This window comes from Labrus bergylta, chromosome 1 (assembly GCF_963930695.1).
Source record: "Labrus bergylta chromosome 1, fLabBer1.1, whole genome shotgun sequence".
In the NCBI taxonomy this organism is placed as follows: domain Eukaryota; kingdom Metazoa; phylum Chordata; class Actinopteri; order Labriformes; family Labridae; genus Labrus; species Labrus bergylta.
This window is the reverse complement of record NC_089195.1, coordinates 19902949-19917438: the sequence shown is the minus strand read 5'-3', so window position 1 is coordinate 19917438 and position 14490 is coordinate 19902949. Positions and strand designations below refer to the sequence as shown.

Genomic DNA, 14490 nt, shown 5'->3' with positions numbered 1-14490 from the left:
TGGACATTTTTTATACAGGTTTTTTGTGATTGGACAGGTTGTGTGTGTGTGTGAGTGTGTGTGTGCATGTAGTGGCCTTCTGCTGTTACAGAGTTTGTCCTGGGACAGTGTGCCTTGCAATCATCTGTTCCTGACCAAGATTCCACTTCCTGTGTCCAACTGAGATACAAGCTGGCCCCACACCCACACAAACACACAAACACACTCCACACGTACACAAGCACACAGACACACAACCTGTTAACTCAACAAAACCCATGTGCAATTGAACAGATTATAGTCCATCTGTGTGAATTCCACCAAACAAAACTTGTGTAAGTATTTAACATTTAAAAAAATCCCATACCTAAAAAGAACCCTAAATTATCCGTTTCTTCTTCACCTTTCTCTCTCATGGCCGTATGAGAAAATCCAGACATCAAGAAAGATTAATTTGAATTTTACACACACACACACACACACACACACACACACACACACACACACACACACACACACACACACACACACACACACACACACACACACACACACACACACAAATGACACCTGACTTTGCAGATGTATATGATTCTCATTGATATGCGTGAGTGCAGGCGTGTTATTGGTTCCTACGGGCTCGTTTGGGGCTAATTAGAGAGAGTAATGAGATAAGAGGAGAGGGAGAGGGAGGCGATGCTCTGTTGGATGTGGGGAAGGGAACGGCATCTCAATGAAGAGAGACTCCGAGGGAGGGAGAGAGATCAAATTAGATGATGAAAGGGAACAAGAGCGAAGGTAGCCGGGATGGAGAAATGCATAGAATTGGTAATGTGGGAACCTCGGCGTCCAGGGGTAAACGTTCTTGACAAAGCAGAATGTTCTTAACTCAGCTAGAGACACATTTCTGCTCACTTTAGCGTCAATCATAATCACATAATCATAATCACAATCAGTTATTTATTATTATAAAAACTATTACAATAATTATTTATGATCATCCAAAGTACTTAGCTCTGGGGACCACCAAGGGGGCTCCTCTGAGTCTGTGTTTCCTTGAGCAAAACAACTTTGAAAAATATACAGAATGAAAACCTAAAAAGACTAATTTCATGGGAATATGGGGACATATAATGGTATCTTTAAAATAACATTACAAAATATCAAAGAAATGTTGAAGAACAGGTAGTCTAATATGGTGTAGGTATCTAGTCACTTCTTACCAGCCTCTGAGGAAAAATGTGTCAATTAAGACTCACATACGTCAGATAATACTTATTGAAAGTTGAATAAAATAACAAGGCTTTCATTGAGAAATCAGGGGGTTGAGGGTGTGGTTAAAGCTAGGGGACTGGTTCTTAGTTAGGGTATGTGGATTAAGGTAACATAGTTCTGTTGGGTTGGATTATCAATACCTACTTTGGCAACATTTTCAACAAGACAGCGTAATAAAAAAAAAGAAGCAAAAATCCTGAAAAAATGGAGAGAGCTGAAAGGAATCAAGAACAGTTTCCGTTGAGATATCTGAAGATGAACATACATAGCAACATGCTTGCAAGCTTAGAGCTAAACTCTGTACAGTAACACACTTTCTTTACTTAATGTGACTCAAATGAACATCAGAGAGGTAATAAACTCAGTTGCATCGTTTAAATTTCAAATGTTCTTCGAGGCAGCATGAGACAAAGCTGTTTGTAGGGTGACTGATTTATAAGGTTTATTATTGGGCTTTTTACGCCTTTATTTTAATCAATCAATCAGTCAATCAATCATTATTTGTATAGCGCCAATTCATAACAAGTGTTATATTCAGTGGCTTTACAGTTTACCCTTACATTTTAGAGATAGGACAGTGGATAGAGTCAGAAATCGAGGCGATAGAGAGTGGGGAATGGAAAGGAGTCACAGGTCAGAGTCGGTACTGGGCCATCCGCTTGGAGGACTATATCCTCCATACATGGGGCTCACACACTAATCACTATTCTATCGGTGGCCCGGGTGAATGATTTTTAACCTTCAGCGGAGCAAGGCTTGGCCCTATGATTAACAAGTGTTGTCAAATTGTTAATCATAGGGCTTCGGCTGTACACGGGAAAAACAGTGTGTGTGGAAAGCAAAAGAAGCTGAATCAATCTGCAATAATGTGACCTCCATCAGCTGTCATTTAACAAATATATAGCTTATAGCTTATATTAACCTCTGTAAACCTCTGTTGCTTCACGGGGATGTTCACCGTACACATGTGCAGCAACATTCTGCTCTTAGATGTTTTTTTTTCCATTCTAGCTTCTCAAGTTTTCTAGTTGTACTATAACAGTGGAAATAAACCAAAAAAGAAACCTTCACAGGAAATCCTATCACTACCCACTGGTTATACAGGAAGCCCCCAAAAGTTGTTTGTTATACTATATTGCCATCAGTCGATAAACAATGGGACCTCAGCTTTAGGTAGAGCTTACCGGCTGCATAACGTCATTTTTAACAGACCGATAAAAAAAGAGGTATCAATTATGTTTGATAGTCCCAGTAAAAAGGTATAGAAGAAGAATGGCCAAAATGTTATGGTATTATTATTATTATGTTATCAGAGGCTCAGTTTTTCTTGAACTGCCTCAACAAAACTCTAAAATATTACTATAGGATCAGAATTTTAAATACATTTTTTTTGTTAAATGAAAATGTCTACACTGCAGTCTGGATTTTCTTTATAGGCGCAACATATCTGTATGCAAGACGACCTAAACGTCATCTTTATCCTTCAGATTGCTGCTGTGTACATTAAGTCAATGTTTCCCAAGTGACTGTGCAGAGCAGTCTGTGTTTCATTTGTTTAATTTATGCACACCGTTTATCCTGTCATTCAGGTTTTATTGCTCTTAATATTCAATCTGCTGATAAGGCAGTTTATCTTAACCCCAAGTTTATTACCACGGCATGAATATGCTGTTTTTTTCAAGGTACAACATTTAAGTGGGGTGTTTTATTTCATGTATCACAGACAGCTTTTATTTAAAAGTAATTTAATGCTATCTATACGTTTATCTGTATACAGAGAGTATTGTAATACATTTTTTCCTGACCTTGGTCATAATTTAAATACACATTGGTGATAAAGATTTCTCTGTCAAATATTGCGGTGCTGATACTGATACATGAACTATAGGGTTTGGTGTACTATACATGCCCTATTCAGTCAATACTGGAGTAGATACAGGCTACAGCCTAACAAAGAGGTGCTTAGGTGGTTAGCAGAGCATCAATCACCCTTTCAAAGTTATGAAAATAAATGTATTTTGTTGTACAATCTTCGATGTATTTAGAAGTATAGGCAATGTTTGACTGTAAAATAGCCAGATTGAGGCTTCTGCTTTCTGGACTACTGCACTAGCAGTTAGCGATACGAGCTTGCTTCTGTCTACACTACACTCGATTCTGATTAGGCAGTTGAGAAACAAGCATGGAGTTGATGTTGAAAGATGACGTCATAGAGATGTTTAAATACAGTAATGAAAGGCAAATCGCTTCAGATGACCGCTGATGAGTTTAGGGATTACACAACAAGATTTGTTCCACCTTTTTTGCTCTCCACCTGAACTGTTCTACTGTGTACAACCAATGTCCACTGAAACGCCATTAGAAGATGTTGTGCATTCTACAGACGGAGACCAGAATACCTCCGATACCATATCTCATACACATTCTGCAGTGTGTTGTAGGAAACCTATTTGAGATTCCCACCTTGTGTGCCAATTTGCAACCCAACCACTGCAACAATGCTAACTAGCCCATAGTCCGTCAGGCTCAGAGGAGTGGAATTCAACTTTCTCTGCTCAAACCAGACACCAGTGATTGGGCGTCATTAGCGGCCTGCAGGTCAGATAATACCCACAGATTCCAGCAAGCTCCCTGAGGAGGAGATCTGGGTGACAATTAGTGACAACATGAAGTGCGACATCTTTGTGAGGGCATGTGAGCGTGACTGACTGAGGGGTTTACTAGTCGTAGTGCAGCTACATTCTAATTGGCTGGTTTCCCCTCCCCAATGTGCTCATACTTCTATAAATAGAACAGCAGCAGGAGAGCCCGGGTAGAACCTGATGCCGCTCTTTTAGACCTCCAATTTTGTTCTGTTTACTTATGTATTTTCGTCCTGTTTAAAAGAGGGATAGGAAACTCCCCATCATCTCCTTGACCTCCTCCTTCACCCACCCGCTTGTTTTTCCCTCCCAGGTTAGTCTTTGAGCCTGTGTCCTTGTTTAATCGGCTGATTCCTCCATCATTAATTAAACATGATCACTGGCCAAATGTCTCTCTCTGCGCTCTGCTCTGCACTGCACTGACATGCACTGAGGAATCCCTTTCTCCCATATCAGGCTTTTATCTCTTAACTTAAGACCCTTTTCCGTTTTGTTTTCTGTTATCTGTCCTCCCTTTCTTCATTCGCGTTCCTTTTCTCCTCCTTCTTCTTCCCTCAGGTGGTCTCTTTTAACATCACTTAATTATTCATACGACTGATATCTGCCCGGGGGACAAAAGCCGATGGATGGATAGACAGATAGGGATAAATAAATAAAAAGCTAAAAATGATATATCCGGCATCTAGTTCTCTGCAGGAAGCATTTTGTTCAAGGTTTTGTGTGTGTGTATTAATGTGCATTGCATCTGTGTGTGTGCATGACTGAGTATCCCTTCTGGAGGAGCTCTTCCACGATGCAGAAAATCCGAGCCAATGATGGTGATAGATAGAGAGACGGGAAACCTAGCAGCAGGGACTGTGCCAAACTGACTGGGGGCCTTGCCAAAGACAGCAGGGAGGAAGGTAAATAAAGAAAAGAGGGATAAAATAAATAAATAAAGGCAGAGAAACACGAAGAGATGGACGGAAATCAATCTCAGGGAGTCTATGCAGCCTATCGATGCGAAGTGATTCCAACAATATGCTCACTTGTGTCTCAAAGCAGTGTTAAAATGTGTGCCAACTTGTTATATAACGTGTCTGCAAGAGTAACATCACAAACTGCAATACAGGACGTGGACGTGTGGTTGACTTTGTGCAATAGACTGCAATGTGAAAAGGCTGAAAGAAGCATGTGTCCTTATGTAACCTTATAAATAAATAAGGGTTTAAGTGCTTTAAAGAATTGGTGAGAATCTGTTTATGTGCACTGCAACTTTCTTGTTGTTTGGAACGTTAGATAACACATAATTATGAGTTGTAAATGTTCCAATAATTGGATGAGAGTTTTACGGGAAAGCATTTGTGATTATCCAGAATTATAGAGAAATAAAGGCAGTATTCAAATGGTACTCTCAGTCACTAAAGTACAAAGTATTTTAGTCGGTGAACAGCAGAGTCAGCTGAGCAAGTCGGAATAATTTGAACAAATATATATTTAAAGGAGAAAGGAGAGCACTGTTATACAAATTGCAATCATTTATTTATTATATCTAATTAGTGTAATAACAACTGAAGCCCTAAGCAGCCAATGCATCCAGACCTTTTTTTCTTTACTATTTTCTCCCTTGATAACGTGTAATTTATGGCTCTTTTCATCGAGATCTAGACATATTTATGTTGTATCCTCAGAGTTGCAGAGACACAAAACAAACAGAAATAGACTGAACTTTCCTCATAAGTAAATGGACTTGAGCAACATATCTCTTCTTACACCTTTTACACAGCAGGTCACATTTACCTATTCACACACTGATGTCAGAGGCTGCTAAGTCAACTGTCCATCAGTATTATCCGTTCACATGCTGCTGACACGCTGTGATTTTGTGTTCAGTGTCTTGTCCAAGGACGAGCATGTGGCTACAGGAGCTGGGGTTGAGTGTGGGCAATGGCAGCATGGCATGTTGTGGTCTGGCCAACACTGCAGTTTGTTGTTTCATTTCTAAATTGTCAGAATAATTCTGTAAGCACCAGAAAACTAGCTTTTATTATTTTGAGATAATTTAGTGAATTAATCTGTTATAATGGGAAAATCAAGTGCTGTTATCTCAGGAGAAAAATAAGTGGAGATCTCGAGACAATAACCAGCATGTCCTCTTAGGGTTTTCCATACAAAACAATTAAAGCATCAGTTTCCAAATCAAATTTGTCTTTCACAAAACATATACAGATCAGCGATGCCTGAGACTGTCCAGGATGACAGTGGCAGCATTTGATATTTCATATGGACAAATTATAATATTGTGGATATTGAGTGTTAGCAGCCAACCTTAATGATGGGCAAATCCACCGTTATCTTACAGGCTGCACAGCATTTTATCAGCTAACCATTCAATACAAAAAAACACACACTGATGAGAGGCCAATGGAAGGAAAGAACCATCAGGGGTCCACTTGTCCTATAGAGTGAAGGGTCACCACAAATCAATACAAAGCTGTTATGATTGATCAAGGTCCATTGATCCTCTAACGATTTCCAGCACAATTGGAGTGCTCTGAAGCAAGTGTGTTAGAAAATGTGGACTGTATTTTTGGTGTGGTTTTTCAACATTCTTTTACTATTTAACCACAAAATGAACCAGATCTGCAGAATTACTCTTATACTATTTATACTGTTTACACTCTTTTCAGTATTGTTTCTGAGCTCATTATTCTTAAATTCTGATTGGGCGGACAGACACTATATCAAACAGAAAGGAAATACTTTTGTATTCAATTGTCCATAACATAACTCAAAGTTTAATCTCTTTTGAGGAGATTTTAGCTGTTTAACAGACTGATGGCAAATATTCTTATTGAATTATACTTCTGACTGCTACAAGAAAACTGACACTACTTACACATGCACAGGACAAAATCAGCAAAGACGTTAGAGGTACTGATTCGTCAATGGACTCGCCAAAACAGAAAGTTCCCCCCTTTTTTAAAGTGCACACAAAAGATTGTGAAAGACTCAAATGCAACACGCAGTCTGTTGTAACTCAGCTTCAAAATAGGTTTCAACATGAACAACTAATCATAGCTAAAGATTTTGGCCAATTTGATGTCAGGGGGGGCATTTAATTTGGAATTCAGAAAATCACACGAAATGAGTAGCCAACAAAGCAGTTAAAATAAGTGTTTACTAAAATGTACAAAAGTTTACACTGTATTTAGTATGTAAGAGACTAGATTTTTCCCTTTTGTGTATGAATGTGTTTTTATTTGCTTTGTTCTGTCGTGGTCTTATACTTTATTCCCTGTTTTCACACAGATTTGTTAACATCATGACACAGAACAACAAGAGACTTACAACCTATTTTCTGTCAACATTTACATTCTATATATAATGAGACACACAGGCTCATATTAATAACTGTAAAACAAAATCCTATAGCCTCCATTTTTACCTCGCCACCCTTCATGCCCCAAAACAGAGACAACAGTCCTGATAGAGTTTGACAGTAATGTTTAATTAAATGAATAACCATGCTGACTTCACACGTCCACAACCACATCACAAACCCACAATCTCTCCACCAGGTCCGCCATCCTTGCTCAAGTTCACAAGCTGCAGTTTTATTTACAATTCAACCTCCAACTTCCAAAATCACTTCTTTAGACACAGGTGGATGAAACCTAACAGAATATGGATGAATGCAAACTTTCTAACGTCCTTGTGTCAATGTCCTTTTAGCAGAGGCAGTTAATTTTTGAATTCTTTATGGTGAAATTCTTCTCCGTGACCTTTAAACATGTGTTCTGCAACAGTGTTTTGTGTCTAGAAGTCACTTAAGTTCCAACATAGATGGTTTTGTTTTCCGGTTGATGTGAATCGACATAGTGTGTTTTGTACTGTAAGTTGAAGTCCCTCCATCTTTTCTACAAGCCCCTCTTTTCTTTTTTTACCTTTTTGTCAATCTATCCGTCGCTCCTGATGACGTGAAACAGTGTGACGTTGTAGAGCACCTGGTGTCCGTTGTTCCAAGTGTACAGCGCTCGCTCTCGGGGGTTGTAGTCCATCATGCTGATGTGGGAGTACTGGTTGTGGAAAGGGATGTCAGTGTACTCGTACGTGGAGGTGTTCGTGTTGTAGGCAAAATGGACCTTGGCTCCAGCCAGGTGGGAGTTGGTGACGTACAGAGTGCCGCAGATGATGAAGGCCTCCCCTGCGCTACGCTTAGGAAACCCTGTGTCCCAGCTCTGCAGGATGTCCAGGGAGCGAGGGTCCAGTCGACTCACCTGGAGACGGATATTAATAGTTGTTAACAGAGATCGCAAAATTAGCATACAAACAAAAATCACAGAGGGGAGCTGCTGAGTAAGATGATAAAGTCAAAAGTCCTGTTTTGAGGATTTAATTGGATAATCAATCAAATCAGTGTAGATTTATCTATACTGGCATATATGCCAGATGTTTTATAAAACAAGCACTTGCAGAACAGAAAAAACAAAGATAATTTTTGAAACAGTACTATCTTTCCTTTTTTTCCCCAAAAGCTCTCTGTTGATGTGCCTAGTTACAGCTACTGAACTATGAGCATGTTTCCATCCTTTTGTTTGTATGCACAATTTGTACATAAAAAAATAATAGTGAAAATGACTGTACCATTATGTTTCCAGCGTTTGGGATGGAGGTGTAGACGGCCCACAGTCCCATCTCATCAGCCATGAGGTCGATGTCAGAGGATCCTCCCCAGCTGTAGGGAAATGTGTTGTTGTATCCGGCTCCACTCAGACTGCGCTGCAGCAACACGCTGCGAGAGCGGAAATGGTACTGAACCTGCAAATGCAGACGCACACCTCTCAATCGGGTTATGTGGTTATAAAACACCTCCTGTGTTTCTTCATAAACAGACAAACCCTCTCAGACAGTCGCCTACCAGGATGTTGCTCTGGTGCTTGTTATAGTACAGGGACCCGTTGTAAACCACATGGCCGGTTCCTGCCCAGGGGTGGGGCAACAGGTGCTGCACAAAGTTCTGCCCCTTTGTGAAATCCCCCATGGTCCTGTACTCCAGCACACGCTTGCCCTTGTAGTAGCCGTCCATTGACCACACCTGAGGGAGAGGAGGAGGAGAAAGAGAAGATCAAATTCTGATCTTAACTTTGTGTCCAGAGTGTTACATTTTACTCCCACTCAGTGTTGAAGTCTGCTACATTTGCATAGGGATCCATCATGACACAGCGCTTAAGCCAGCACTTTGTCCCATGTGCTGTTTTTCACATTGAGCCTTTGAAATCCAGAAAATCAGTAAAGGAAACCGAAAGTATTTAAACTTCTCACCAGGATGGCAGGTGTCTCATCAGAGCTGAGCAACCATAACTACACACATCAGTCTGTCCATGAATCTTAAATTAGAGAGAGGCTTAATATCCAAAGAGTTTAAAGGGTTACTCTTTCTTAAATCCCCCCCCCCCCCCCCCATCAAGTGTAAATGATACATTGCATTTAATATCTAACATGGGTTTTTATTGTTTTCAAAATCCCAACAGAATAGGCCAACACACACATTCTCACCAAAAGACCAATTATTTCTAAACTCTACAGTACGTGTATAGGCTGTATTGTTATCGGTGTCATTGTTGTCTCATGTTTTGCAGCTTTACCAGGTGAAGGAAGTCACCTAGTTATGTCTCAGGCTTGCATACAAATAAATGAATAAATACATAATATGCCACAATCTTTCTTTATAATGGGCTGTCGATGCTAGCAGAGTCATATTTACACAAAATCCAGTAATACTACTGTACAGTGTTAGACGACATGGGTCTTTGGTTTCTAACAACAACACCTCTCTGTGAGATGCATATTGTCTATGAGGGGGAGCCATGACAGCACTGTGTTTATCACGTTGTAGTTGAAAAGCCAGAGCGCACCCAACTGAATTTCTACATGATGTTGCTTTAAGACGAGTCAGCTAGACATTGGGATTCAACCCACAGAGCTAACTTAATAAGCTATCACATGCTAGCCACAGCTTTAAAATCTGTTGGATGGTTATATGGAGAAAAGAATCAGATCCATGGAGAAGCAACAGACAGACACAACAAGATAGAAAAGCTTGAAAAAGAAACAAAATGGGAGGAAAATTGAACGTCAACACAGCATGGAGGATTAATTACCCAATGAGGGACAGGAGGTGAAATAGATGAAAGAAAAGCGCTAAGAGCACTGGCTAGAGAAATCATTGATGGAGAAAAAGACTAGACATTTCCTCTGCACACAGACAAATGTGCAAGGGGGCAGAAAAGAGAGAGCGGATGAAAAATATCTTTGTTTTTTTGTTAGTCAAAGGAAAGAAAAAACATCTTCTGCAATGGCAGCAACTTTTCTGCAGTACAGATCCTTTTAGTCACAATACCTCAAATTAAACCCATTAAACCAGAGATGGAGACAAAGATAGCAGATTGCGCAGATTCAGAGACACATCACTAACACAATGTTTTAATGCCACGCAGCTTGATGTTTATAATATAACAGACTGATTGCTCTCTCTGCTCTGTGCTTCAGCAGCTCATCTGATGATTCTTCTTCTGTTTCAATCCCCTTTAAATCAATGTTTCATAGCATCAGCCCCTTTGTTTTCTGGCAGCTGTATTCTTCTTGCATTCAACTGCACCATTCGCTTATTCTAAACAAGCTCCAGACACTGTGATTATACAACAAGTGCTATGTAAGCACCTTTCTCTTCTTCTTCCCAGTTTGCCTATATCCATTTCACTAAAGCACACATCTTAAATTGATTCTAAAGAAAGGCTTAAATACAGAGGAGTGATTTACGGAGAAGAAAATCCAGTTAGTCTGTGAAATAATTTTTGAAGCTAACTGAGTTCGCTAGCTGTCAACGAAAGGTTTAACTCAGCAATATGTACTAACTGGACACTCACAGGTGAGTTTATGTCAAATTGTATCATCAGCATAACAACCAACCAAGTGGGGAAATAAAATGACAATGCCTGACAGCGGTACATGCAGCACTTTAGGTGATCCTTTTTTCCCCTAAGGTCCAGCAAAGGGATTACAAAGACATTACTGATAATGAGCATTATTGGGTCTTAACTGTCACAAATATATCTTAAATTACACCTTTGTGAAGGTAACAGTGGCTCACAGATTAGCCAATGATCTAAAGCTCTGATCTGATGTACAGCAAGCTGATTAGTTAATCAAGTTGCTTTAAAAGGCGGGTTTAAATTAAATTGACATTTGGCACAATTTCCTTGCTTTATGCAATAAAAACAGGGGCAAAAGTAAGAAGTAGTATCTGATTTCAGTTATCACACTTTATAAACCAGAACATGTTCCTTTTTTTTTTTTAACTCCGCCTGCTACAGCCTCATTTGATCATCAGCTGATTAGGGAAACATTTCTACAAAGAACAAGGCCCGTCTGAACTGTGTCCCTTCTTTCTAGCTGTGGAGTCGTGCTAAGAAAGGATCACTTAAAGGGTCAGTGTGAAAGATTACAGCAACTAATTACCTTTAAAGAATTCAAGCCTATCTCTAATGCCTACGGCAACCTTGACCTTTTTTCTCCCCCTCTTTCTCTTCCCGCTTCTTTTATCCCATCCCGCCTGCCTGTCCTGTATCTTGTTGTTGGATCAACCTTTTACTTCCTCTTTCTGTCTCTTCCTGTTTTTGTCTATCCCCTCTTCCATTTTCCTGTCTCAGCTTCACACCTCCTCACCAGCAGGCCTTGATCGGTCCGCCTTTTTCTCTCGCTCTCGCTATCAGCCTCACATATTCAGCAGAGACATCCTGACAGATCAGGGGAATTCCACACCTCAGCATCTGTTCTCAAATACAGCGACAGGTGTGTGTTCACGCGCGTGTGTGAGGGTCTAAAGTGTAAAATGTGCACATGTATACACACACTTTCCCATATTGATGAGCTCATAAAGAATTCATAAATGCCAAACTGGGACCCTGTGCAGACTCTGTAGTCATGGATACCAAAGGATGTATGAGAATGACTTTACTGTGTGTGTGTGTGTGTGTGTGTGTGTGTGTGTGTGTGTGTGTGTGTGTGTGTGTGTGTGTGTGTGTGTGTGTGTGTGTGTGTGTTGAATTTTAAGTTGCTAAAACGCTGGTTGTGTAGCCTGTAAATTGAATGCATTGATATGATTTTATTTAATGGACTTTAAAGAACAAAATAAAAGCCCATCATTATGTTAGGTAGCTGATGCTCAACAACAGCAGCCTTAAGGTCATGACCTTATGAAATATCAAAAGCTGCCAAGGTCATGTGGGTGTGCATGCAGGGAGCGTTCTCATATGTCACTGTTTGGATTTTGATCAGAACTGTATTTCTAGAGTACTGATTGTTGGGATTAAATGTTATTTTTTCTACTTTAAATTAGGACAATGGTCAAGTGTTAAAATAACAAAACCAGTATAAGTCATGAAGTCACAGTTCAGTGGCTCTTGCTCTGTTGGATTTGTGAGTAAGCAGATTTAAATATCAGTAGAAGATGAAGGCACCCTAGGGCTATGTGTCTGCCGAGTGATGCTCAATAACCTATTAAAACTCTAAAGCTACCAAGTGGAGTTTTTATTTGACTCCTGACAGGTATGGGGAAATGTTGCATGGTCTATCTGTAACTGCAATTGTTTCTCTGGATTCTCACTGCTTCCTTCTATACAATCCAAAACATGCAAGTATAGATGATTGTTGACTCTAAATTGTCCATAGACACACAACCATGTAATGTAATACATGTATCATACTGTGTTAGTCTAATTCTTAGGCAGATGTTGGAGGTTTTATTTCATACAATGTGGCCATGAAGAAACCTATTGAAATGAATGCTAGCTTAAAAACGTGAGAGTGAGAGTTTTTATTTTTATATTCAAGTTTCTATTGAAGAACATATGCAATGATTTTGATTTGTTTTTATTTCTTTTTTTTTTTACTGTTGCTCCATTTGCAATGATGTGGAAAATGAAAACTGTTATTTTGGGCCAGTACAGGAGTGGCTGTAAAATGCTGAATGATTTTTTTTAAACCATGACAAGCACCACTAAATGATTCATGCCTCGGTGACTCAATTATCATACCTCCTGGTTCTGCTGGTGAGGTAGCAGGGAGAGACTTTTTTTTTTATCAAATGTGCGAAGTTAGCAGCTTTCATAGCATTAATGGGAGTGTGGATCATAGAAAGCTGTGTCCAGTAGTGACCGTAAACAATGTCAGTTCAACAATTCATATGAAATCATCAACACCCTTTATGAAGTCACAGTATGATCATGAAAACTCTCAGCGCTGGAAATATTGTGGCTGCCAAGCTGCAAACCAATTGCATTTCAAACATCCATAGGTACTGGAAATTAATACAAAAGGCAATACAGACCATTTTAACACACAGATATCATCTTTACAGTATACCTTATATCTCCACTGAAGTGTGTTGAAATATATTTAGTAAGGATGTTGCTGGCAGCATGGAAAACAGCTCTTACCAACAGATTGACATTACAATAAATAACTGAACACGGTAGTGTCTTGAAAAACTGAATGTAAACATAACTGTGTTTGTTTATGAGAGCGCTCCACAGGGCTCTAACAAGCCTGAAGAGAATCAAGATGAAAGTGATTGCTGCTTTTTATAATTGCACTGGCTTATTTATAACACAAGTCCAGAAAGAACACTTTGATTTTTTTTTTAAGTGCATTATCTGTGCGTGGCTGAATGTCAAAATTAGATAAAGAAACTGTCTAGTTTACAGTGTTAAAAGACAGCGACAAAAAAAGCTTTCTATTTAAAGTCGAAGGTAGAAACAGAAACAGGGATCTGAATGTTTTAACTTGAAGTACAGACAGTGGAAACAGGAAAACTGAAGGAAATAACTGGGATACTGCTGCTGTGTAGAGTTGCTTCTCATGACCAGGGAAGAGCTCTAATAGGGAACAGCCAAGGGTCACCATGGCGATATAAATCACACCTGGCAACTGGGAGACAGTCGCCTTGACAACTAGCTTAATATGCGCTCCCCCAAACATTATGTGTGTGTGTGTGTGTGTGTGTGTGTGTTTTGGAAATGGGTGATGCTTGCAGACAGAGTGCACACAGGAGTCATTATAGAAGTAAGTCAGAGAGACAGAACAAGTATCTAAAGAAAAGAGAGAAGAGCTACTATTGTGACCACATTTATAACACCTGCTTCACTTTTCTAACACACACACCTACACACACACACACACACACACACACACACTCACACAAATACTGTGCTCCTACCCTGCTGTCGGAGCTTGGAATCATGGCATCTGTCATCCAGGAGCCGAAGCGGGACCCTGAGGCTCTCACGGTGATCGGGGTGCTCACCGAAGTCAGTCGACCACAACCTTTAAACAAAAATTGGACAAAATAGTACAGCATATAATCTGCGATAAAGACCCAAAAACATGATCAGGCAGTCTGGAAGTAAAGCAACAATGTTTAGTTTTTTTCCTGGTTAGGGAGAGGGCTGGGCAATTAATCGAGTTTCAACTTTACAATTGTGGCTTCCCACGAACATGAAAAAAAACATAATCAACATTACACAAACATTGTGCCGCATGCCGTGTTTCACTC

The 14490-nt window shown here is 39.8% G+C and overlaps 1 protein-coding gene across 2 annotated transcripts in view; it reads right to left on the bottom strand.

The window, feature by feature from the left end:
- Positions 1–1686: 1686 nt before the first annotated feature.
- Positions 1687–14490, bottom strand: part of LOC109991283 (noelin-2-like) — a 30949-nt gene continuing 18145 nt past the window's right edge. For both annotated transcript variants that reach the window (XM_065955955.1, XM_065955951.1), the window contains 4 exons: positions 14155–14261; positions 8797–8973; positions 8523–8696; positions 1687–8155 (listed from right to left, as the gene is read on the bottom strand). In XM_065955955.1, the coding sequence (XP_065812027.1) occupies positions 7835–8155; positions 8523–8696; positions 8797–8973; positions 14155–14261 (779 nt within the window). In that variant the 3' untranslated portion in view covers positions 1687–7834. The remainder of the gene's footprint in view (positions 8156–8522; positions 8697–8796; positions 8974–14154; positions 14262–14490) is intronic.